At 51.9% G+C, this 26516-nt stretch overlaps 1 protein-coding gene across 10 annotated transcripts in view; it reads right to left on the bottom strand.

Moving 5' to 3' along the window:
• SHANK2 (SH3 and multiple ankyrin repeat domains 2) overlaps positions 1-26516 on the bottom strand; it is a 688443-nt gene that overhangs the window by 310466 nt on the left and 351461 nt on the right. For all 10 annotated transcript variants that reach the window (XM_037733995.1, XM_037734000.1, XM_017515880.2 and 7 more), the window contains one exon: positions 17467-17580. In XM_037733995.1, coding sequence (XP_037589923.1) covers positions 17467-17580 — 114 coding nt within the window. The remainder of the gene's footprint in view (positions 1-17466; positions 17581-26516) is intronic.

Consider the following 26516-nt stretch of genomic DNA (forward strand, 5'->3'; position numbering starts at 1 on the left):
TTTTTTTTTTTAATGCAGGAGATTTTCGTTTTAACAGTGACCTACACATTACTAAGTCAGAGAGATTTTGAACTAAGAAGTAACTATCAACCCTTCTGCTTCTCACCTTCTCTGGATGGTGTTTTGTGTCAGTTCTGTTTATGAGCTCGAGGAGTGAGGGGTTCCATTTGTTAGGCGACCCCCATGCAAGTGCTGAGGCTGAAACTTGCAGGGCTGCGAGGCCCCGGACCAGCTGCTTAATTTCCCTGAGCCCACAGCCTTACATGCAGAAGAGGAACGACGATACTGAATGCGCAGGATAGTTTGGAGACTGGAGGAAAACCATGAGAAATTCCCGGGGTGGGGCTGGTGTTGGAATCGGGGTCGAGATTACTGTCACGGTGGTCCAGAACCCTGAGAGCCCCAGGGTACCCACCCCCGGCCCAAACATCTGCAGCTGTCCCCCACCCAAGCATCTCTGAGAGCCTGAAGATAAGGAGCTGTCTGGGAAAGGGACCGCTGCTTGGTGGTCATCAAAACCACAGGGCAGAGTTTCCCAAACAGTCATTCCTACGCACTTATTTCTAGAAGCAGCTTGCTATTTATTCAGTTTTTATTTATTTGTTTATTTAGAGACAGTCTTCTCTGTGGCTCAGGCTGGAGTGCAGTGGTGCAATCTCGGCTCACTGCAACCTCTGCCTCCCGGGTTCAAGCGATTCTCCTGCCTCAGCTTCCCAAGTAGCTGGGATCACAGGCGCCCGCCACCATGCCTGGCTAATATTTAACAGCAATGAGGTTTCACCACGTTGGCCAGGATGGTCTCAAACTCCTGACCCCGGGTAATCCGCCACCTTGGCCTTTCAAAGTGTTGGGATTTTAGGTGTGAGCCACTGCATCCAGCCTTAAAGCAGTTCTTTAAGTCACCATTTCGAGTGGAAAACCATCCTCCCTGGCATACTTGGAAGGGAGCCTTCGTATTCGAGAAGGGGGAAAGCAGGCTATGGGGTCCCAGTCGAGCTACACTGCTGTCTGTGGGAGGCACTGGACCAGTCCCCGCCTTCTCCAAGTTACAAAGAGGACCACGGACCACCAGAGCTGTGTGGAAGAGTCCCCAGCCCCCCGAAAAGAAGACCCAGCACGCTGTGGGAGCAGAAGTCTGCACACGCGTACTGCTGACAAAGGTCTTGCCTCTGAAGTATACAAGGAGCAACCACAAATCAACACAAAGCAGGCAAGCCTAAAGAAAAGCAGGGAGAAGACCCGAACTGGCGCTTGGCCAAAGAAGACACACAAACAGCCAGCCAATAAATGCACAGAAAGGGGCTCAGCCTCCGAATTAACAAGGGAACCCGCAAACGGAAATCACAAGGACTTCGTCACGGCACACGTGGCATGCTAGCGGCGGAAGGGCGTGTCAGTAGCGAGTTGGCGGCACGTGGGCACCATTTCTCTTACAGACTCAATGTCTGTGATGCCCCAGAATCCATGGCTCCCCAGTGTGATGCGGCCTTTGGGGCGTGATGGGTTTAGATGAGGTCACGAAGCTGGGGTCCCCAAGATGGGATGCCTGCCATCCTAAGAAGAGACCGCACAGTGCTCTTTGTCTCTGTCCCTCTGCAGGTGAGGACACTGAGAGACAGAGGCTGCCTGTAAGCCAGGAAGAGGCCCTCCCAGAACCGGCCATGCCACACCCTGATCTCTGACTGCCCAGCTTCCAGAACCAGCATTTCAGCCCCTCAGCCCTCACTCAGCCTTCTGTTACAGCAACCTGGGCTGACGAAGACATCTGTGCAGGGCAGGGCTGGAGAACTCAGAAAAGCACAGGATGTGCCTGCCCTGACCACGGCCACCCCTGGGGTAGGGAAGGGTATCCGTATTTACACTGAGACACAAACGTAGGGGCTCCCACAGCAAGTGGCCTAGGACTGCCCACGGTGGGACAGAGGGACAAAACCCCAGCGAACGACCTTACAGCGAAAACGGGTGACCTAGATCTACTCGCATAGCCTAGATACCAGGGACAGCTGTTGGGGGAGAGGCCAGCACAGCACAGCACACGCCAACCCCATCTCCACATGGCTCATGAGGGGGCAAAGTCCCAGGACACCGTTAGGGGCTGCACAATAAGAGTCTGGGACTAGTAATAAAATCAGGAAGCGACCGTGCGAGACCAGCCCTAGGCAGAGACCACCCTCCTGGGGAGGAAGCTGAGGAGGTAGAGGGGGCGAGTGGGGCAGGGTTGGGGGTGCTTGGTCCATGGTGTTTGTTTCATAACTGCCCACTGGACCTGTGGTTGGTCTGTGAACCTCTCTGTATGTGCCGCACAGAAAACGTAAAACCATCACATGGCACCAAACAGAATCCTCCCATCTATTCGGAAGGCTCAGAGAGGAAGGAGTCAAGGAAACTCTGGATTCTGGGTCTGACCTGCAAGGGCATCTCCTGGACACCTGCCTGGGGAGCCGCTGTGTGAGCCGTGGAGGTGACACAGACCCAGGGGGTGGGAGACACAGGGCAGGGGCCACTGGGGACAGGCTGGGAGTGGGAACAGTGGCCTCCTGAAGCCCCAGGGGTGTCTCCAGGGCAAAGGAGAGATGTTTTGGGTGCTGCATGCAGGAAGAAGCCGGGCACCCCGTTCACCCAGCCAGGGTCTCGCTTGGCACAAAAAGGCTTCAGGAGAACACCTAGAAACCCCTGAATTCTTTTTTTTCTTTTTGAGACACAGTCTCATTCTGTCACACAGGCTGGAGAGAAGTGGCAGGATCTCAGCTCACTGTGACCTCTGGCTCCTGGGTTCAAGTGATTATCATGCCTCAGCCTTCTGAGTAGCTGGGACTATGGGTGTGTGCCACCACACCCGGCTAGTTTTTGTATTTTTAGTAGAGACAGGGTTTCACCATGTTGGTGAAGTGCAGTGGTGCGATCTCGGCTCACTGCAACCTCTGCCTCCTGGGTTCAAGTGATTCTCATGCCTCAACCTCCTGAGTAGCTGGGATTACAGGTGCCAGCCAGGCTGGTCTCGAACTCCTGACCTCTCAGGTGATCTGCCAACCTCTGCCTCCCAAAGTGTTGGGATTACAGGTGTGAGCCACCATGCCTGGTCATAGATACCCTAAGTTCTGATCTGCATTTGCCACTGACCAGTGAGGGAATGTCCCCCCAGGAGTCAAGGTTCCCCTCTGTGGCATGGGCTGAGAGAGGTGTTTGCTCCCACGGGAGCCTGAGGCTGAGGCCCAGGGAGACGCTGGATGGATGGGGAAGTCAGGACTCCCCTGCCTTCCCCATCTAGGTGAGTGTCGGGGCCTCTGCCCCGAGTCCTTCATCCCTGGGGCCAGGGCCCACCCCCAACTCTGACTGCTAAGAGCTCTTCCCGTGTTGGGGGCTGCAGTCCTGCCTCCCATCCATGGACACGGGAAGCCACAGGTGGCCCCCTGCAGGCTGAGCTGTCAGGGCCAGGGACACGAGGCGCCACGTACAGCTTTTGGTCCTGGGTCCTGAGCACGAGTGGTGGCTTTCCAGGAGGGCCACCTGCAGAGGGTGTGTGGGTTTCCAAGGGGCATCCTGGGACCTGTGTCCGCAGCTGCCAGGCCTGTAGGACGCCTCCACCCCGCACAGACCTCATCTCTGGGTAGCCTGTGAGCCTCCGGGAGGACCCAGGCTGTGGGCCCGATGGGCATGGCCGGGGGGATCAGGAGACTGCACAGTACACAGGACAGACCCCTGGGGATGCCTGGACCCTCCCTGCCCTTGTCCACCCACCATCATACTCAGGCTTGAGGAGGCATGAGGTTTGCTGCTAAAAGCATTGACGTGACCCGAGAGGGAGGGATGCCCACTGATCAGAGCAGATCTCAGCTTTAAACCTGCATGCTCCAGACACCCCAAAAGCTCTCCTGTCCAGTGTGGCTGGCCCGTCCCCTCACCTAACTCTCTTCTCTCCAAAGTCTCTTCTCTCCTTCTTTCTTGCCAGCTGGCCCTGCTCCCCACAACCCTGCCAAGCTCCATCGCCTACTCAGTGGAGCAGAGGCAGCCTGCCCGTTGCAGGGAGATGAGTCTGTCCCCCATGCACACCGCCACCTCTGTCTCACCGGCACCCCCCCAGGGGCTGGGCAGGACCTGTCAGGGGGGTGAAGGGAGGTCTCTAAGGGACGTTCCAGGTGGCCTGAGCTGCCACAGGTCTCAGGCTTGCAGGTGGTGCTCTACCCCGCTACATCTCCTGGGGGCTCACATGATCCAGGACAGGGGCCGCGGTGACAAAACCAGAGAGGCAACAGAGGCCTTGGGCATCATTCCCACCTCCCCGGGCACCAGGCTGCCAAAACCAAAGCCGAGATTAATTTGCACCAGACCGAGGGAGTGGACGTGGGGATACCCTGTCTGTTTCAGGGACTGTTTGGTTTCTAAGCAGGGGCTCAAAGAGGAGGGGTTCTGCTATCAGCTGAGGGTGGACACCTGGACCCACTGATGGGCTGGGCTGGCTGGCATTCTACCTGCTATGTGCAGATGGGCCCAGCCCAGACCTCTAGCCACGCAGAGGTTCCCACGCCGCAGCCTGAGTCTCCTCAGAGTAAGTGGGAGCATGCCAGAGTTCTCAACAAACAGCAGGAGTAACTTCCAAGTGGAAACACAGCTGGTCTGGGCAGCCAGGGCTCATCAGTGATGGGGAATGCAGTGGACTTATGACCTTTGCATCGACCCTTTGCCTCTGTGCCTCTCTCCTCTGCAGCCACCTTGGGCTGTCTCTGGCCTGGCCTCCTTTTACAGTGGGGCTGTGGGTGGGGCAGTCTATTAGACCAAGCCCCAGAAAGCAGGGCAGCCGATGGGCAGGGGCTGGGTGGAAATGAGGACAGAGCAGGAGTGACAGTGACCTGCCACTGCTAGCCACGGTGACCCGCATGGCCAGAGCCTTGGTGTTGCCGGTGTTCCCAGTATTACTGTGAGGAAGCCCCTTCCATCAGGGCCACCAGTAACAACTCTTCTCTGCATTTGGACTTGGATACCTTTGCATTCTTTGTGAGCCCTGCAGGGCGTGTCTGCAGGGCATATAAATCCAACTCACAGATGAGAAAGCTGAAACATACAAGGGTAAAGTGAGATTTCTCAAGGGCACCCAGTGTGGTGTTGATTCCTCTACACCAAGAGGGGATATGAGGAATGAAATGGAATTTCAGAAACTAGAAGAGGCAAGCCAGGTGCTTCCTCCAAAGGAAGAGAAGGCTGCACAGGGCTGGGATGAGGAAGAATATTCGTCCATGCCTGGAGCAGTACCGTAGACCAAGCTGGAGTGTCAGACTTCACTAGATCCTTCCTTTATCATCTTAAAACCTCAGTCACCATCACCACCAGCATGACTGCTACTAGCATCACCACCACCATCAATCACCATGACTACCACCATCAACAGAATCACTAGCATCACCAACAAAAGTAGCATTACCACTGTCATCAGCGTGACCACTACCACCAACATCACCACCATCATCACCACAATTACCACCACCACCATCACCACCATCATCACCACAATTACCACCACCTTCATCACCACGATCACCATCATCATCATGACCACCACTGCCACCATCGCCATGATCACCACCACCAGTATCAGCACCATCACCATGACCACCACCACCATCACCACCATCATCACCACGATCACCATCATCACCATGATCGCCACCACCAGCATCAACACTATGACCACCACCACTAGTATCACCACCATTATCACCATGACCACCACCACCGCCATCACCACCATCATCACCATGACCACCACCACCACCATCACTATAATTACCACCACCAACATCACCATGACCACCACCACCACCACCATGACTATAATTACCACTACCATCATTACCACCACCAGCGTCACCACCATCATCACTATGACCACCATGAGCATCACCACTATCATCTCCATGACTACCATCACCAGCATCACCAGAATCATCACCACAGGCACCACCACCACCATCACCATCACCACCAAAAAAAATAGCATCACCACTGAAATCACCATGACCACCACCATCAACAGAATAGCCGCCATCATCACCAATGAAAACAGCATCACCACTGTCATCACTACCACACCAGCATCACCACCATCATCACCATCACCACAGTCACCATGGCTGTCATCAACCACTTATCATCACTACCACCACCATCACTGCCCTTGGTTCCTGACTCCAAGGCCACAAAATCTTAACATCTCAGAGGGTTGACTCTGGGAATGCTCCAGCCTGGTGGGTGAAGGGAACAGAGGTCAGCACAGATGTATCTATGTTTAGGTCCTGGGTTGGCCACCCATGCTTCTGGGCAAGTCACTCACCATCTCTGACATCCTGTCTAAAATGGACTAACATCACTGCATGTCCCCCTCCCAAGTTTACTCTGAGGATCACAGGAGTTACCTGTAAACATCAAACGAGAGGTGAGGGGATCCAACCACAGGGACAAGGTTTGGAACTATGTGCTCTGAAAGGGCTGGAATGATACCGTCACGTGGCCTGCAGGATGGGGGAACATGGCTGACTCCAGTGCACACCTGATATGGCTCCTGAGGGAGAGCAGGTGGATCCCAGAGGCTGACCTAGTGTTGCACAGTGAGGCGTGGCTGCCAAGAGGACGGGTCCTCCGCCCAGGGCCATGGTGGATGAGGACTCTTCTCATTATGTCCTCTTCCTATCAATGGCCACAGACAAGAAATCTCAAAGGACAGTGGCCCCAAGTCACTTGCAACTTCAGCAGTCCCCTTTATCGAAGGCTTCACTTTCTGAGGTTTTAATCACCCACAGTTAGCTGAAGTCTGAAAACATTAAACATAAAAGTCCAGAAATAAACAGCTGAAAAGTTTTCAGTTGGATGCCATTCTGAGTAGCATGACATCACGTGCCGGTCAGCCCGGGGGAGGCGACTCATCCCTCTGTCCAGCGCACTCCTGCTGTCCTCACCAAGCACTGGTTAGTTACTTAGCAGCCGGCTCTGTTATCAGACCAGAAACACCGTGTATGCAGTACAGGGTTCAGTGCTATTCCTGTTTCAGGCACCCACTGGGGCTCTTGGGACGTATCCTCCGAAGATAACGGGGGACTGCTGCAGTCACAAAACAGTTGGCAAAACGATGAGGTCCTCATCCTTCTCCTGCCCAGCCCTGACCCAAGGGTTGGATTTGGGAAAAGGAGATTTAACATCCGAGTGTGTCCTGAAACCCTGAAACACGGGGTGTCCTACAGGAGACAGGAGGAATGGCTCCAGGTGTGGCTTCAGATGACAGAGGAACAACGCACTGCGCTCAGGATGATTTCTGGGAGGAAACTCATACTGCCTCAACGCCACCCTGTCGGGTCCACACGGTCTGAAGGAGAGATCTGAGAACGTCGTGGCCATGAGCCCTGGGGTGTGGGACGGGTGGCAGTGCGGAGACACTTCTCAGGGCAAACGGAAATGCTACGCTGTGAGACGCTCCTGGTAAGGGGCCCCATGCTGGTAAATTAGAGGGTGGCTGGAAAGGAGAGTTCACAGCAGGGATTCTGAACAGAAACAGTCCACAGGAAGAGAGCTTGGGAATCCAGACAGCCTGACACACATCTTACCTGGACACATACACGACATGTGTTTCCTTATGAATAAGCAGAGATCATAAAGGCACTGCTCATAAAGGGCGAGTAGGAGGTTCAAATGAGGTCCTCTCTCTTCTCAGTTGAGTGCCACGAAAAAGTAGGAAGGGACCACGCGCAGTGGCTCACGCCTGTAATCCCAGCAGTTTGGGAGGCCACGGACGCCTGAGGTCAGGAGTTTGAGACAAGCCTGGCCAACATAGTGAAACCGTGTCTCTACTTAAAAATACAAGAAATTAGCTGGGTGTGGTGGTGTGCACTGTAATTCCAGCTACTAGCGAGGCTGAGGCGGGAGAATTGCTTGAACCCAGGAGGCGGAGGTTGCAGTGGGCCGAGATCACGCCACTGCACTCCAGCCTGGGCAACAAAAGCAAAACTCCACCTCAAAAAACCAAACCAAACCAAAACAAATAATAATAAAACAACCAAACAAACAAAAAGGACACGTTACAAACTGCATCTGTTTCCTGGTCAGAGTTCCAAGTTTCTGATCTAGACCCTGTGCTTATGGCTAGCTTCTAGAAACTTCTAGAGAGCCACAAGGACTATTCTTGAATGCAGACTTACCCTACAAGAGTGACTGGTCAAGGGAAGGTATGACTAATCCCAGCCTATACTCACATTCTCTACCCAGTCAAGAGCCCTGCAGCAGGGAGTCAGCTGGAAGATTCTGGAAACCCATTCTGCAGAGAATCCCATCAAGTCACTTCCTCACTGGTCTCTGCAGCTGACTGAGGATCCTGACTCCAACAGGCTCTGGCAGCGCATATGGTGCAGGATGCACCGAAACGACACTGAGGTGCCCAGCAGTGAGGTAGGAGTTGAGAATGTGGCACCTTACAGCCTGGTCTGAGCTGCCTGGTGGTGAGGCCACCACTCCTACCTCAGTGGCTTTCGGGTGACCAGATCCTACCTGTCTCTGGAGGATGGAAACAGGGATGAGCAGGGCTGACTCACCACACCCATTTTCTCATCTTGTTCTGCATGAATGGTACACACTGATACTCAGGTCCTTTGTTTCCACAACTAAAATATGATCTGCTCCAGTGCTGCTTGGCCTTATGTCATTTTCTCAGGGATAAACAGAGAGCCTTGGACTGACAGCTTCCGTGTACACATCAGATGTGTCACTGAAAATTGCATGGACATGCATTGCTTTCATTTTTCATAAGCTGCCTCATCCATGGGTGTCAACTGATGACTTTGGAAATATGTTATTTGTTTCTTAGTCAAGATACATCATCAAGGGCAGCCCTGGTTTCAATTTGCAGAATTCTGGCCAGGCGCAGTGGCTCATGCCTGTAATTCCAGCACTTTGGGAGGTGGGAGGATCACCTCAGGTCGGGAGCTCGAGACCAGCCTGACCAACACGGAGAAACCCCATCACTACTGAAAATACAAAATTAACCAGGCGTGGTGGCGCATGCCTGTAATCCCAGCTACTCGGGAGGCTGAGGCAGGAGAATCGCTTGAATCTGGGTGGTAGGGGTTTCAGTGAGTCAAGATCACACCATTGCACTCCAGCCTGGACAACAAGAGCAAAACTCTGTCTCAGAAAACATTGTAGCATTCTAAGGAGGAAGGATCAAGTCACTCTACAATCCAGCAGCCTGAATTCACAGAGGAGGAAATCAAAGCCTTGGAAGTGCAGGAGGCAGTCAAGGTCTCCAGCAGGGGAGGTGGGCACTGTCCCTCCATCCAGGGTTCATGTCTGGCCCCAAGAGAGTCAGCTTTACGGGCCAACCTGACCAGGCTATGGCACTCGGTTAGGCAGTCAAACAGTAACTGAGGTGTTGCTGGGAGGGTATTTTGTAGATGTGGTAAACATTTACAGTCTGTTGGCTTGAAGTCAAGATTTTTCTCGGTAATGTGGGTGGGCCTCCTCCAATCAGTTAAAAGTCCTCAAGAGCAAAATTGAGGTTTCTCTGAACCTTGACTCAAATATTCAGCAGCAGGTGGCTTCTTGCCTGGGACCACAGGGCTCAGCATCTGCAGCAACCAGGTCCCCTCCACGGCGTGTCACGGCAGCGATGCGTGTCCATACTGTGCCACAGCCTCACACAAGAGGGCACCATTTCTCCATTCTCTCTTCCCGTCTCTGCAGGCAGGAGGCATGGGACCCTAAGACCCTCGAGGATGACCAGGCCACACAATGGAAGGGCCTGGACTGCTTGGTTACATCATGGAGAAAATCATCCCATCTGCTGACCATAAGAGACCACACTGGCGTGGCTACTGGGCATGAAAAATCCTGCACTCCATTAAGCCACTGAAGTTGTGAGTTTACCTGTTGTAGCAGTTGACATTATGCTACCTACTACATATGGGTGGAAAACTGTAGAGTCTAGACAAAAGCCAGACCTTCCGTCTCCTGACCAATCAAGTGCAACATCACACAACCGGCTTTCCACAAACACGGTGGGGCAACTGACATGCACTCTGTCCTGGATAGGCACCATGCAGGGCACAGAACAGCAAGATGCGATCCCTGCCCTCAGGGAGCCTAAATGCCAGCAGGATGGGGTGTGGACATGCATGTAATTAACCAGCAATTTTCCAGAGCACAATCTCCCAAGATGCCTCTCTTCCTGCATTTAACAACATAGTCATATATGGCACTTTGCTCTCAGGTCTCTGGGCTGATGCATGCAAAGAGGTGAGATTTTATAAATCTGGGCATGCCTCTGTCTCTTATGCACAGAAACAAGAAAGCTACAATCAATAAGCTTCCCCCAACCCTTCACACTCATCATCTCCAGCCTTCACATTTCAGATAACGACGTCTACTCAGAGCCAGCCAGAGACAGTTGAGCTGAGCAGAGACCTGGATCTGCTTCTGCTTCTCCACTACTTCAGGTGGATGTACAGGAAGACGAATCATCGGCAGTCACACACCAGGATTTCCACCCTGATTGTTGCATGAGAGACACTGCTGTGATGCAGGCACAGGTCACAGCTCAAGCATTAGAAGTCACAAACAATGGGTCATAGTCCCAGCCCAGTAACTCTCTATCTGTGCGCTCCAATGTGCTAAGATGGGGATGCTCATGTGTACAATGTGTGTGATGATTCCTGCCCTGCTTATTTCACAAGGTTGGATGAGACAGTAAGCAGGAAAGCCCACTGGAAACTACGAAGTCCCATAAACATACAGCCCTAAGAAATCACAACTAAGGTTCAGGTGAGTAAGCCCATCATATCTTGAAGGCAAAACTACAAAACTGTTCATGGAAATGAGCTGAGCTTGTATCATTTGACCAATCAATCAACCATCTATCTATCTATCCATCCATCCATCCATCCATCCATCCATGCATGCATGCATGCATCCATCCAACCAACCAGTCAGCCAGCTCACCAACCAAACAACTAACCATTTAAACAGTCAGCCAACCAACCAGTTAATCAATCAACCAACCAACAAAAACCCGCCAGGGAGCCAGCTAAACAACCAACCAACCAACCAATTAGTCATCCAGACAGCTAATCAACCAACCAGCCAACCAGCCAGCCAGCCAGCCAGCTAGCCAACAAGCCATCTAATAATCAACCAACCAACCAACCAACCAACCAACTAATCAATCAACCAATCAACCAGCCAGCCAGCCAATCAACCAACCAATCAACCAGCCAGCCAGCCAACCAACCAACCAGCCAACCAGCCAGCCAGCCAGCCAATCAACCAATCAGCCAGCCAGCCAATCAACCAATCAGCCAGCCAGCCAATCAACCAACCAGCCAGCCAGCCAGCCAGCCATCTAATAATCAACCAACCAACCAATCAATCAATCAACCAACCAATCAACCAGCCAGCCAGCCAACAAGTCATCTAATAATCAACCAGCTAACCCACGAACCAATCGACCAGCCAGCCAGCCTGCCTATCAATCAACCAAGCAACCAGCCAGGAGCACCATATGATTTTGCTGTTCATTATCCCCAGCCTCCGGTGACTGCCATCAGGCGACAAGAATTCACTGGGTCCTGAGCAGCCACTTCTTCGCTGAGTTGTTCATTCTGTGAGTCACTTACTATTTAATGTTCATGAATGAGATTTACTAACTAAATGTTCATTTTACAACACAAAGCAGTGGTGCTCCATCAAAGAGAAACAGCTTGCAAGGGTGCAGGCAAGGCTGACCATGTAGAAGGACCCTGCTGGATGGGAACACCTAAAAAACATTTTGTACCAACTTCCGGATTCTATGTATATTCAAAGTCTTCTAATTTTCAACATCAAAAAAAGCTACAAAAAGGGACAGACACAGTGGTTCACACCTGCAATCCCAGCACTTTGGGAAGCTGAGGCAGGAGGGTCGCTTGCACCTAGGAGTTCAAGACCAGCCTGGGCAATGTAGTGAGACCTTTTCTCTACAAAAAGTATCATAATACAATAAATTTTAAAATGAGGCGGCAGAATCGTTTGAGCCTGGGAGGTCAAGGCATGTAATGTGCTGTGATGGCACCACTGCATTCCCACCTGGATGACAGAGCAAGACCGTGATGAAAAAAAAATAGTGACAAAAAGCATTAACACAAAGGGAAAAAAGGATAATCTGAACTAGATTCAAAATTTTAAAAACCCTTCTACTCATTAAAAGACATACAGTTGACCCTTGAACAACACGGGTTTGAACTGAATGAGCTTAACTTACATGTGGATTTTTCAACTAAATGTAGATTGAAAACACAATATTAAAACCTGCATATACAGAGGGCTGACTTCACATACACAGGTTCTATGGAGCTGACTGTGGGACTTGAGGTGGATTTGGTGTATGGTGTGAGGCGTGGTGTCCTGGAACCAATCCCCATGTAAATTGAGAGATGACTGCAGTTGGAACATGAAAAGGCAAGTCACAGACTGGGAAAAATGTGTGCAATATATATTTGACAAAGGACCGATAAGCAGAATATATAAAGAACCCCTACAAACCAATAAGGATGAACACAACCATTAAAAATGGACCAAAGACTTAAAGAAGCTATACACAGAGCAAATGAGCACACCAAGAGACGCTTAAACATCATCACCACAAAAATGCAATTATACCCACAATAAGATATCGTTTCATATCCACTAGAACAGCGGAAGTTAAACAGACCAACATTGCCAAATGTTGATGACAAAGTGGAGCAACCGAACCTCTCACACACTGCTGGTAGAATAAAATGAGACAGCACTTCGGAGAACTGTGTGGTAGTTTCTTATAAAATCACAACATTATCATACGACCCAGCAGTTTTCTACCTAGAGAGAGGAAAATGTATGTCTGCAGAAAGACCCAAACAAAAACCTTTTTTAGCAGGTTCATTCATATTAGCCAAAACTGAGAAGACAGCCACATGTCCATCATCAGGAGAATGATCAAACTGTGGTATAAATACATCCTAGAACACTACTCAGCAATAAATGTACACACTGCTGTCTGGGTGCAGTGACTCATGCCTGTAATCCCAGCACTTTAGGAGGCTGAGGCAGGCTCATCACTTGAGGTCAGGAGTTCGAGACCAGTCTGGCCAACATAGTGAAACCCTGTCCCTACTAAAAATACAAAAATTAGCCAGCTGTGGTGGTGGGAGCCTGTAATCCCAGCTGTTAGAGAGGCTGAGGCATGGGAATCACTTGAACCCTGGAGTTGGAGGTTGCAGTGAGCTAAGATGGTGCCTACCACTGCAATCCAGCCTGGGCGACAGAGTGAGACTCTGTCCCAAAAAAAAAAAAAAGAAAAAATATGTAAACCACTGAGTCCTGCAGTACACAGCTGACGTCACAGGCATTAGGCTGAGGGAAAGAAGTGGGCCCGAGTTGCAGGTTCCCATCTACATGAAATCCAGTGACAAGCAAAACTGGTTTAAGGTGATGGAAATCAGAACCGTGCTTTCTTCTGGTGTGGGATGGGGAGGGATGGAAGACAGCCTGCGATTACTTCCTGGGGTGAAGGAAAGGTGTTTTTAAAAATATTTAAAACAATTTAAAAAATATTTAAAAATATTTATACATTTTTTGACATGGAGTTCTGCTCTTGTCGCCCAGGCCGGAGTGCAATGGTGTGACCTCGGCTCACTGCAACCTCCACCTCCCAGGTTTAAGTGATTCTCCTGCCTCAGCCTCCTGAGTAGCTGGTATTACAGGTGCATGCCACCATGCCCAGCCAATGTTTTATTCTTTTAGTAGTGATGGGGTTTCACCATGTTGGCCAGGCTGGTTTCGAACCCCTGACCTCAAGTGATCTGTCTGCCTTGGCCTCCAAAAGTGCTGGGATGACAGGTGTGAGCCCCTGCACCTGGCCTGTGAAGGGAAGGTTTAATATCTTATTTGCAGTTGGAGACATGGGTATATACATTTGTCAGAATGCACTGAACTAGATTTTTCTTATAATCTGTGTGTTTTCCAGTATGTAAATCACACCTCTATAAAAGAAGATAATACAAAAGAAGGTGTGAAGTCACGATCTTAGAACGCCCAAGGGCAAACAGAACCCAGCAGGAATCATTGTGGAATCCTCCCTACTCTTTTCGACTCCTCTGTGCTGTGATCATGGTTCACCTCGCTCCATCCCAGGTCACAGGGATGCCTTCCTTGCCTGACCCACAGCCTTTGTGTTGCAGTTCTGAGGTCATTTTTGCCGTCTATGTTAGGGAGAAAGATGGCCCCTTCCAAGGATGCCCAGGTCTTAATCCCTGGAACCTATGAATATGTTCTCTTAAGGCAAAAGGAAATTAAGGTTTCAGGCAGAATTAAGGCTGCCCATCACTTTACTTGACGTGGATTAGCAAGATGGGCCCATCTAATCACACAGGTTCTTTTCTTTCCTTTTTGAGATGGAGTCTTGCTCTGTGGCCCAGGATGGAGTGCAGTGGTGTGATCTCGGCTCACTGCAACCTCTGCCTCCCAGGTTCAAGTGATTTCCCTGCCTCAGTGTCCTGAGTAGCTGGGATTACAGGTGCCTGCCACTACGTCCAGCTAATTTCTGCATTTTTAGTAGAGACGTGGTTTCGCCATATTGGTCAGGCTGGTCTCGAATTCCTGACCTCAAGCGATCCACCCAGCTCGGCCTCCCAAAGTGCTGGGATTGCAGGTGTGAGCCACTGTGCCTGGCCATAATCACAAAGGTTCTTAAAAGTGGAAGAAGAAGAGGCAGAAGGGAGGTTTGGGGAGATACAAAAGAAGAAGGACCCTACCCACAGTTGCTGGCTTGGGAGATGGAGGAAGGGGCCATGAGGCCACGAATGCTGGAAAGACAAGGAAACAAATTCTCCCCGAGTCCAGAAAGGAATGCAGCCCTGCTGACACCCTGACTTTGGCCCAGTGAGACTCACACCTGCATCAGCCCAGGTAGAAAATGCGGTTTTATCAAGGACACCACCCCGGGAGTGTGAGCCAGAGCAAGATCACACTTCTCGAAAGCCCAACAACCTCCTCCCATGGTAAACACAAGCACAAGCCACCACCCCTCTAGAAGCTGCCTCCACGGGACATGCATCTTTGGCAGACTCCACCTCTCCCACCTACCCTGGGTGTGGACTCTGCCAGTGAGGCTGGGGAAAGCTCTCCGTTCTCATCCAGGGCACACAGGGCAAGGCTGGCAGGAGGGCAGGAAAAGCCCACAGGAGGGAGGAGGGCAGGTTGCTCCAGATGCCCTGCTTCCTCCTGCACACTATCCAGGAAGCCTCTATTCTCTGGAGGATGGAGAGAGCAGGAAGCTCAAATGACCCACCTGTGTGGCCCTCCAGCACTGCCCCATCCAGGTGTGGCATTAGCCAGCAAAGCCTGGTGCTGGTACAGCTGAGTCCTTCCAACTAGAGAGTGGAGGGAGGGTGGCCAGCTCTGGAGGTGAGTGCCCAGAGAGGGAGGGGTGGCAGCTGCTCGGGAAGGGGAGGACCGGAGGACGGGGAGAATGAAGGCACTGAGCAACCTCGGGGCCAGCTGAGCTCCTGGGCCTGGCTCTTCTCAGACAAATGAGGTAGTGGCAGGCTGCCTGCAGAAGAGGGTGGGCGTGGACCAGGGTGGATGGGCACTGGTAGGGCTTGGAGGTCTGGCCTGTGCCAGGGCTCAGTGTGATTGCTGCCCATTGTAAAGCCTTTGTGGTGAAGGTGAATTGCAACCTTCCTCCACTCTGCTTATCTTGAAGCACCAGGATGCCTGAGGTCACAAGTTCCCCTTTATGACCAAAAAGGCTAAGACGATGGGATCCAAGATGGTGGCTCACTTGGCTTCCCAAGAACCTCTAACCTCATTACAATCTAATTTCCATGCTAAACGACACTCCCACCGGCACCAGGACAGTTGACAATCACCATGACAACAATGGTAAGAAACCAGAAATGGACAAAAGGGAAGGCGACACACCGGCTCTGAGAAGTTCTCTGCCCATTTCCAGAAAAGACGTGAATATTCCTCCCCTTGATGTAAAGCACAATCCCTTCATTACAGAGGCCCGGTCTCTGTGACTTGCCAGCCTCAGGAGCTGAGAAACTGATTGGTGAGCCAAGCTCCTGCTTCTTGGTTCCATGACCATCAAATAGAGCCTGTGCTGCTTGAGGCTCACTTTTGCTTTTGGGTACTGGCTGTGTAGCACACACGACAGGGAAAGACCCCACTCTTGGGAAGACTGGCTTTGTGGGTAACATCGTCATCACCACCATCATCCAGAAAAACACACTCCCTCCCACCTAGCCGCCTTCCAGGCAGAGCACATTCCCAGTTTCTCCTTCGTGGTTAAGTGTGGAGCATGTCTTACCTCGATACCCCTCAATACCGTCTGGTGTCTAAGCCTGAGCAGGAACTCATCGGCAAGGAAGCTGCTGCACGAACTGAGCCCCTGCTGAAGCCAAGATCTCAGACGGAAACCCACTGAGCCTCCCTGCCGGGACGGCAAAGCCAGCCAGGCCCAGGACAGACTCCTCCTTGCTTTCCAGAGCACGTGTTTGTAGGGCCTGGCGGGCCCCGGCAGATGGGATCAGGTGGCTGGGGGGCTACCTAGTGAGCCCCTAGACGAGAAACCTCAAAAACAGGCCAAAGGGGACATTTGGGCAGAGCTCAGAGGCGGTGGGCTCCACACAAGAAGGCGTGGAACGTTGGTGGCCGTAGCGTCCGTGGCTGCTCCTGACACATGTGCTGTGGGCCTTGGACTCTACAAAAAGCCAGATGCTGTTCATATGTGAACTGCTTTTCTTCTATTACAGTTAAGGCTTCACTTTTCCCCAACTCTCATGCATATATATATATATATATATATATACACACACACAGAGACACACACAGACACACACACACTGTCTTGGTACCATTTTATATAAGTGGTCTCCTCTTCACATGTTAATCAATTCAATCTCTTGGCAATCAATTTTGAAACGATTTTCAGTAAGTGCTATATCTGGAGGTTCTAAGAGAGAAGCTGGAACGGCTTCCCGTCAGAACACGGAACTCTTTCGAGCAGTTTTTATGGAGGCGTTCGCTGTGTGTTCTCAGGGCGGCACGGGAGCGTCTGGCCTGCACATGGGAGCTGCCTGTTTTATGCCATCGATAGAAGAGTTCGAAAAAGAAATCTAATCAACCCCCCAAAGTCTTTCTCTGAAGGCTAGAACATACGGTCCAAGTTTTCTGGGACGTGTACTGAGCAGCCTTTTAACTAAAAGCTTCCAAACCATCTTGTAAGGAATTTCTGGTTTGGATGAGGCCCAGAGGAATGGAGACAACCAACCTGCTTCCAAAGATCAAGAAAGTCCTGAATTTGCAACTCAGCCTCCCTCCACAACGCAATGGCCGAAGCTTGCCACGGGCCACAATGACCACAGGCCTGGGATGGGCCGTGGGACTGAGGGTGGCAGCCACGAGCGCCCACCTTACCTGCCTGGCTGTCCCTGGGCTTACACTGGACCTCCTCCACGCATTCCGCCGGAAACCATCCGATGTGTCCACGGGCGCTGCCTTCCCAGAAGCCCCCTTCGCCAATGCTCAGAACTAGGGACAACAGAAAGGGAGAGGCGTTAGCAGGGGGGACGTGGGGGGCCTGAGGGTGAACAGGCAGCGGGGCTGGGCAGAGGCAGGAGAACCCGTGCATCCTCAGTCACGCCTGTGGAGCAAGTGGCTGTGGTGTGACTGTGCTTCCTTCAGCTGCGGACGGTGCTAACAGACATCGAGGCATCCCCACTGCAGCCCACAGGTGTCCTCTGCCCCTTAGGTGATGAGACAGGAATGAAGCATCCTTGCGTATCTGACACCACGTCATACGAATGAATGTGCCTTGGAGCATTTCTCAGTGCTCCACGTGAGACGGGACAGTGTGCTTGGCTGTTCTTGCCACCAACGATTTCAGATATAAAAGTGGAGTCAGGGGGCACCACCGCAAAACGGGGAGGAAGTGATGAGGTCACGCCTTCCCCTCCTAAGCTGGGCAAGAACCAGAGGCAGAAGGCCTACAGGGAAGAGAATCCACCTACCCGGCTGTCTGGATCTTTTAAATGAGCATGGGGAAGGAGAAATCACAGCAGTGGGCTGGGCATGGGGGCTCATGCCTGTAACCTCAGCAGTTTGGGAGGCTGAGGCAGGCGGATCACCTGAGGTCAGGAGTTTGAGACCAGCCTGGCCAACATGGTGAAACCGCATCTCTATTAACAATACCAAAATTACCCAGGCGTGGTGGTGCACATCTGTAATCCCAGTTACTCGGGAGGCTGAGGCAGGAGAAATCCTTGAACTCAGGAGGCAGAAGTTGCAGTGAGCCGAGATTGCAATACTGCACTCCAGCCTGGGTGACACAGTGAAACTCCACCTCAAAAAAAAAAAATCACAGCAGAGGATGGGCGAGCAGCTCATGAACCATCTGACAATGGCATGGATGTAGAATTATCTTCACTTAATTAAAATGGAAGGGGCTGCAGTAAAATCCTCACAGTCAGCAGCAGCCCCTTGGGGGCCCGGCCCACCAGCATGCTGACTTATTAATCAGGAACCTATTTGTTATGTGGTTGCTGGCAAGGGCTGTGGGTTTCTGACTTGTGGTTGGAAGAAGCCAATTCCCCTAGAGAGAAGGCATGGTGGCCACACAGTGACCTTGTTCTGGGGACCACGTACATTGCTGGACAGACACGGCCGCCCAGCCTGCAGGGTGGAAGCTGCAGAGTCCAGACACAGACATCCCTCCCCAGGCTGTGTGTTGGGTACACAGTGGGCCCTCAGTGAACCTCCACTAGAAGAATGAAGCATGTTTGTTTTTAAACTCAGCTGCTGAGCATGGGTGAGGGACATAAGCCCAAAGACACCATGGTGGGATGGGGAGGTCACAAGGATCCCACCTGCCCCCATGGCCCCATTGTGAGAACGACTTCTCTGGTAAAGCTTGCAATGCTTGCAGTGGCAAAGTGGGGAAAGAGAGTCTTTATATCTTAGTATGTAAGTATGTATGCATCTATGTATGTATGTATGTATGTATGTATCTATGTATGCAGGTATGTATCTATGTATCTATGTATATATGCATCTATGTATATATCTATGCATGTATGTATCTATGTATGTATGTATGCATCTATGTATGTATGTATGTATCTATGTATGCAGGTATGTATCTATGTATATATGCATCTATGTATGTATCTATGCATGTATGTATCTATGTATGTATGTATGCATCTATGTACGTATGTATGTATCTATGTATGCAGGTATGTATCTATGTATATATGCATCTATGTATATATCTATGCATGTATGTATCTATATATGTATGCATCTATGTATGTATGTATGTATCTGTATGTATCTAGGTATGCAGGTATCTATGTATCTATGTATATATGCATCTATGTATATATCTATGCATGTATGTATCTATGTATGTATGCATCTATGTATGTATGTAACTATGTATGCATGTATCTATGTATGCATGTATCTATGTATGTATGTATCTATGTATGTATATATGCATCCATGTATATATCTATGTATCTATGTATGTATGCATCTATGTATGTATGCATCTATGTACGTATGTATCTGTGTATGTATGTATGTATTTCAGAGGGTCTTGCTTTGTCGCCCAGGCTGAAGTGCAGCTGTACCATCACAGCTCACTGTAGCGTCGACCTCCCAGGCTTCGGCGATCCTCCCACCTCAGCCTCCCGAGTAGCTGGGACGGCGGACATGTACCACTACACCTCACTAATTATTATTTTTGTAGACACAGGGTCTCACTATGTTGCCCAGGCTGGTTTCAAACCCCTAAGCTCAAGCAATCCACCTGCCTCGGCCTCCCAGAGTGCCTTCGCTCCCCACTAATGTGTCCAGGCAAGGAAGAAAACAATCTGATCTCTCCACATCTTTATCTTCTTTTAAATTGCTCAGGATCCAAAGGCACCAGCCCTGCTGAAAGAGGAATCATGGCCCCAGAAGCGGTTTCCTCTAGCCGTCATTTTAATTTCAAAGGCCAGACAGAGAACCACTGAGCCCATGATTTTTGAAGGTTAATGGAACTGAAAACCCCACTTTATAAGCTACTGCCTAATAACCTGAAGCAATGACCCAACTGAAACAGATCAGCCACGTCTCAGGTGACCAGGACCATCATCACTGCTTGAAGTATCTCCTCCAAAAATCAATGCAGGGCCCATGGGCTCCTTTCAGCCCAGCTGACTGGGATGTACCCCCGCAGTTTCCCAGAACAACCCCAGGCCTGAGAGGGTCATCTCAGACCAGTGCCCCAGGCTGCAAAGGGGGGCGGGGACTTGCTGCTGAGCTGTTAGGAGCCAGTGCTCACAAAATACCCATGCTGTCCTTCCTTCCCGGCTGTGAGGTCATTCTGCTGTTTTATATGGGCCTGAGGAGAAGGGAACAGCATAGGCAGAGACTGGTGTCTTCTCCCACGGAAGCTCTGGCCCATCTTAGCTATGTGATGCTTGGGAAAACTTCTCGGTCTCTCTGTGCCTCAGTTTCCTCATGTATCAGAGCATGACAGCACTATCTAGCTCATAAGCGTTGCTATGCGTGAATCAGAGGCACTTGGGCCCAGCGTGGAATGAGGACTCCACAATCCCGCCTGCCTTTCCTTCCAAACTCCCCTCTCCGGGAGAATCATGCCTTTAAGTTCCATGTTTAATCTCTACCAAGTACACACTTCGGGATGTGTTATTGTTATTATGAGACCAACCGAAAATATGAAAGGCTGTTTCCCACGGGCTCGAGAGAACAGAGGGTTCGTACAAGGAGGCAGAGGTGAGGTATTGCAAGGAGTCTCCCAGCACGGGGCGTAGAAACAGCAGGCCTCTGTCGGCACCGGGTGCAGGGGAATGGAGGAGGGGCCGCTTCTGGGTTTCTGGCTGTGCAAAGGGTAGCGGCTGGTCTCTTCAGAGAGCGGGAGCAAGGGAGGGGTCTGTGCTTCCAAAGCTTCCCAGATGGGAACATCTGCTTCCAGGTGGGAATGGGTGTTCCTCGTGTAGTGAGGAAGGAGCTGGGCTTGGCTACCCCGTTGTTTGCTGATGTAATTCATTCCCAAGTAAAGACTCCACACACGGGTAAGAAGACGTGGAGGAGAAGTCCCCTCCATCTAGCAGTACAAGCGTGAGCACTGGGCTGGGAGGTGAGAGGCGTGGCCTCATCACTGGGATGCTGAGGCACCCTGGGACTCCTGTGCTCTCTGCGGCCCCCCCTCCTCTATGGGGAACACTAGGGTGAATTCTGAGAGCGAATTCTGACTGGTGACCAGGTGAATTCTGGAGTCGGGAGTCCTGCCTTGCTCTTGGGTGCTCCAGCTGGCGAGGATCCTGTTCCTGGAGCCAACAGTGTGATGGGACTGACGATACCACAGAGGATCACCTGAGAATCGTCCCAGCCAAACCAAGGGGCAGGAGGAAGACTATGGAAGCAAGTAGGGGGTGCGGTGAGACTTGGGGCAAGCCCCGCAGGAAGAGGCAGCGCTTTGAACGGTGGGTAGAGAGCAGGTGAAGGCACTGCACCCAGGGCGTGAGGATGGGGAAGGGGCACATATGGCCAGGGGCCCTGGGAAACCCGGCTAGAAGGAAGATCCATCCTCAACACCATGTCTGCTCCAACACAGATGATGCTTTAAGGCACCTATGAGAACCAACTGCGGATCTCTGTATAGGCCCCACATGCTCCCATCTACCCATCCACCCATCCATCTTCTCATCTATCTATCCATCCATTTACCATCCATCCAGCCATCCGCCTGTCCCATCCATTCATCTACCCATTCATCCATCCATCTACCCATTCATACATCTTCCCATCTACCCATCCACCCACCCATCCATCTAACCATTCATCCATCCACAGTGGGGATAAGCTGGTTGGAGAAGGGCCAGCCCCACCATCCAGCCCACGGCCAATAAGTGGGCTGCTTCCTGCCTCAGCAGCTCTTGCAAACTGGAAAGTAGCAGTGATTCCCTCTACTGGATGAGTTGGGGCAGGGGTGGCTGCAACCCCTCCGCTCCGTTCCACCTTCTCCCCCTCGACCCCAGCCTGGGTACAGAACCCCATCAGGTCACTGCGGAGGAGGGAGAAGCGGAGACCCAGGGTTTCCACTGTTTTGTACCCAACACGCTGGTTTCTGATGCACCTCTGGGCCATCTTCGATTTCAAGCCATGCATGGTGCTCTTGAATACGCACATCCTTCTGCCTTAATTGACCCAGGACTTACTTGGGCCGGGGACTGTGCTGGGGTCACAAAGATGGTGCAGGAGTTGGGAGAGACACCTGGAGGGGCTTCAGAGGAGGAGGATGGCATCGCCGTCCTCCCACCTAGTGTTCCAGAGCAAAAATGTTGGCGCCCCCTGCACCCCCAACCCCCACCATTGGCAACGCTATGTCGTGGGCTTCCTTATTCCCTTGCCAGAATGGGTGCTTCCAGCAAGCAGGGTCAATCATCACTGTTTCTCTAGGCCTCACCCATGGCCAGGAACCCTCAGGGGTTCATTGTATGTCTGCTAAATAAACGAACCCCTAAAATGACCACGCTCACTGTGCGACGTGCTGCATCAGAGGCCTGCATGGCCTGGGGCAAAAGGTAGAGGGGGAACATGGCAGGTGGGGGTGTGGACACTCCCAGAGGAAGTGACATGGCAGCCGAATCCTGAGGGAGTTGCTGATGGAAAGACACAGGGATAGCTGCTGTCTGAGCACAGGAAAAGCAGGATGGAAGCATGGAGATGAGAGTATGGGACAAAACACTCACTGCTGTTCAGGACGCTCTGTCATTCTTTCATGCTGCCATGCACTCTCACTCACCACCTACCCAACTACCCATCTATTCATTCATCCACTATTAAACTCAACCATGTATCCATCTATTCATCCATCTTCCCATCTACCCATTCACCCATTCATCCACTCGTTCGTCTACCCATCAATTCAATCACATTTCCATTCATCCATCCATCTACCCGTTCCATCTATCTTCCTATCTTCCCATCTATCCATCCATCTGCCCATCTTCCCATCCATCCATCTTCCCATCTACCCATCCACCCATTCATGCATCTATCCATCTACCCATTCCATCTATCTTCACATTTTCCCATCCATCCATCCATCTACCCATCCACCCATCCATCCATCTGCCCATCCATCCATCCATCCATCCATCTTCCCATCTACCCATCCATCCATCCATCTACCCATTCATCTATCTTCTTATCTACCCATCCATTTCCCATCCATCCATCCATCTACCTGTCCCATCCTCCCATCTACCCACCCATCCATCTACCCATTCATCCACCTTCCCATCTACCCATCCACCCATCAGTCCATCCATCCACCCATCCGTCCATCTGTCTGTCCACCCATTCATCAATTCATCTGCCTATCCACCCACCCATCTGTATATCCATCCGCCCATCTGCCTGCCTGCCTATCCCATCCACCCAGTCATCCAGCCATTTTATCCATCCATCATCCATCCCATTCCAACCACTGTGTCACATACTTGGGAAAGAAACAAGAAGAGAACATAGTCCTGCCCGCAGAGGGCCTACAGTCCATCACAACCAAGAACGCTGCAACATCACCTGAGGAGTCTGTTAACTATCTAGATTTCTGGTCTGTGGCCTTGCAGACACAGTTCTGCAGATGCAGAGATGGACGGTCAGGAATCTGCACATTTAGCAAGCTCCCCCCGTGTATCAGATGCAGAGGATTTGGGAAGAGAGGCTGAGAACCTGTACCCAGGCACACAGCTCTGATGGGAGCCTCTGGCTCAGGAGCCTGATGCCGGATCTTGCATAAAGAATTATTGGGGGCGGAAGGAAGAATGTGCCAGGCATGGTGAAGGACAAAGAAGAGCGCTTGAATTTGAAAAAAAAAAAAAAAGGAGGGTCAGCAGGGGAATGAGAACATGTGCACACCTATTCTTGGGCACCCCTTATTTTAGGAGAAAAATATGGGGACCTAATTTCCCAGGTACATGGTAACCAACTGCCTCCTGGGAACATCAACCCCTTCCCAAGTGGGGCTGAGCGAAGCGGATGTAAATGAACCTTCTGAAAGAGCCGGGAGCAACAGTGTTACCAGCAGGACCCCAGGGCCACCCTGAGACCCATCACAGCCACCCTGCCTGCCTGCTGCCTGGGGCCCGACTTCCACTGTGAAAATGAGTTTGGTTTCTCTGGAAACCTTCCTAGACCTGCCCCTGCCAGCCAGGCAGCTGGGTTTCCTGCCCACGATGATTGTTCCCTTGATGTCAAGGGGACAGAATTCCTCTCAAGGGCCTTGGCGCTGCAGGGAGTGGATGGGCTGGACCCTCTAAGCACTGCCAGGCAGGCAGCAAGGATGCGCGGGCCAGCCCGTGATGGGGAGGAGGCACCGACAGCTTGGCAGGAAGGAAGAGCCGCTCCACTGGCGGCAGGAAGGGGCTCCACGCCAATTGTGTGCTAAGGGCCTGCACGGCCCACTTGAAGCTCCTTTCAGAGCAGCAGTCCTTTGCCATCGATCCTTTGAAGTGTGAGTTTTGGAACCGAGCTCTGTCATTTTTGCTCTCCCTGGGACACAGGTCCAGCTCCCTGAATGTCCCACACTCTTGCAAGAGGCAGGTTCTGGTCTGGTCGTGTTTGGGGAGATGTTGCTGGGCTCCAGTATGATGGAGGAAGGCCCAGTGTGGGACCTGGACAGAAGTCACGTGACCTCCCTTCCTTCCTCTGATGGATCTTCCTATCAAACCCAGGGAGCTGGACAGGGGAAGGCCCCCAGAGCTGCTGAGAATAAGGCGTGAGGTGTGGATTCGCCTGCCATCTCCCACAGTGCTCTCGCCTGCCCCAGGCCCCCTGTGAGCCCTGGGTCCTCAAGTCTGCCCACCATTGCAGGCCTGTGTGTGGGAGACTCAGGCCCACTGGTGGGCTCATCGGCGGCTCCCCGTCTCCCTGGACCTCCTGCTCATGCATGCTGCAAGCTCACAGTCCCCTCTGAGGGACTCTCGGCTGTTCAGTGCCCACCCCCCCGGGCATCGGCTCTGTGTCTAGGGGGCTGGGTACGTGTGCCAAGAAGTTCACTGCATGGGCACCTGTGGGCAGCTCTGCCCCGTCCTGGAGCATGGGTTGGTCTGCCTGAGTGAGTCCACAGATGCCCAGCCCCATGCTCCAGGTTCCTCTTCACAGGCCTCTCTGCCCCTTTGCAAGTCCAGGACCAGCCTGGCTGCTCTGCAGGAACTGCCAGCCACACCCCAGCCTCCTCCCTGGGCATCAGTGCGCTCCCAGCAGGACTCAAGGAGGAGGGGCTCCTGCCCTCTGGGCCCTGAGCCCCAGGCTTCTCTCTACAATGCGGAAAGGCTCCCTCTCTCCCTCGACCTCCTGCTCATCCATGCTGCTAACTCAGGGTCCCCTGAGGGACCTTTGGCTATTCAATGCCTATTCCCACAGGCCTCTGCTCTGCCTAGGGGGCTGGGGACATGTGCCAAGGAGCTCACAGCGTGAAGGCCTGTTGGCAGCTCCGGCCCCTCCTGGAGCATGGGTCAGTCTGTCTGAGTCCACAGATACCCGGCCCCATGCTCTGCCCCTTTGCAAGTCCAGGATCAGCCTGGCTGCCTTGCAGGAACTGCCAGCTGCACCGCAGCCTCCTCCCTGGGCATCAGTGAGCTCTGAGCAGGACTCACGGGGGAGCGGCTCCTGCCCTCCGGCCCGAGCTCCAGGCTTCTCTTCTCTATAGTGGGGACAGGCCTGGACTGGAGGACCGTGTGTCCCTTCCTGCTCTGGAGGGACAGTGAGCCTCCTTGGCTCCCACTTGGGCCTAGGGGGCAGCCCTGAGCGTGCAGACTGGTCAGAAAACATTCTCTAATTAGGAATCTGGCTCTCACTTCCTAGAATGGGCTTGCCAGCAAGGCCAGCATTGGCTGCGATCCCTTCTGCACAGACAGCCCCTCCTGCTCCCCACCCACGGGGCCCTGACATCCCTGTCGCCCGCTGTCTCAGGGCTGGCCTGATGGGAAGGAGGGAAGGGGCTCTCAACACTGGTCCTCAGAGAGACGGCCAAGTGGATGAGTAAGTGTGAGGGATTTCAAAGTGGCAGTCACACCGATCTACAATGTTGTAAAAACAAAACAAAAAACACGTTTTTAATGAACAAATGAAAAAGAAAATCTCAACAGGGTAATAGGAGGTCTTGGCAAATAAAATACAACGATAAAAATAGATACATGGAAAAGCTAACACACACGATTTCTGAAATTATAAAACTCAAAAGATGGACTTAACAGCTAAAGGGACATTTCAAAGGAAAGGGTGAGTAACCAGTGGAAATGATCTAATGTCAAGAAAAATGACTGAAAAAAATTAATAGAGGCCAGGCACAGTGGCTCATGCCTATAATCCCAGCACTTTGGGAGGCTGAGGTGGGCAGATCACGAGGTCGGAAGTTCGAGACCAGCCTGGTCAAAATAGCGAAACATTGT

The sequence above is a fragment of the Cebus imitator genome, unplaced genomic scaffold (genome assembly GCF_001604975.1).
Source record: "Cebus imitator isolate Cc_AM_T3 unplaced genomic scaffold, Cebus_imitator-1.0 Scaffold563, whole genome shotgun sequence".
NCBI classification, from domain to species: Eukaryota; Metazoa; Chordata; class Mammalia; order Primates; family Cebidae; genus Cebus; species Cebus imitator.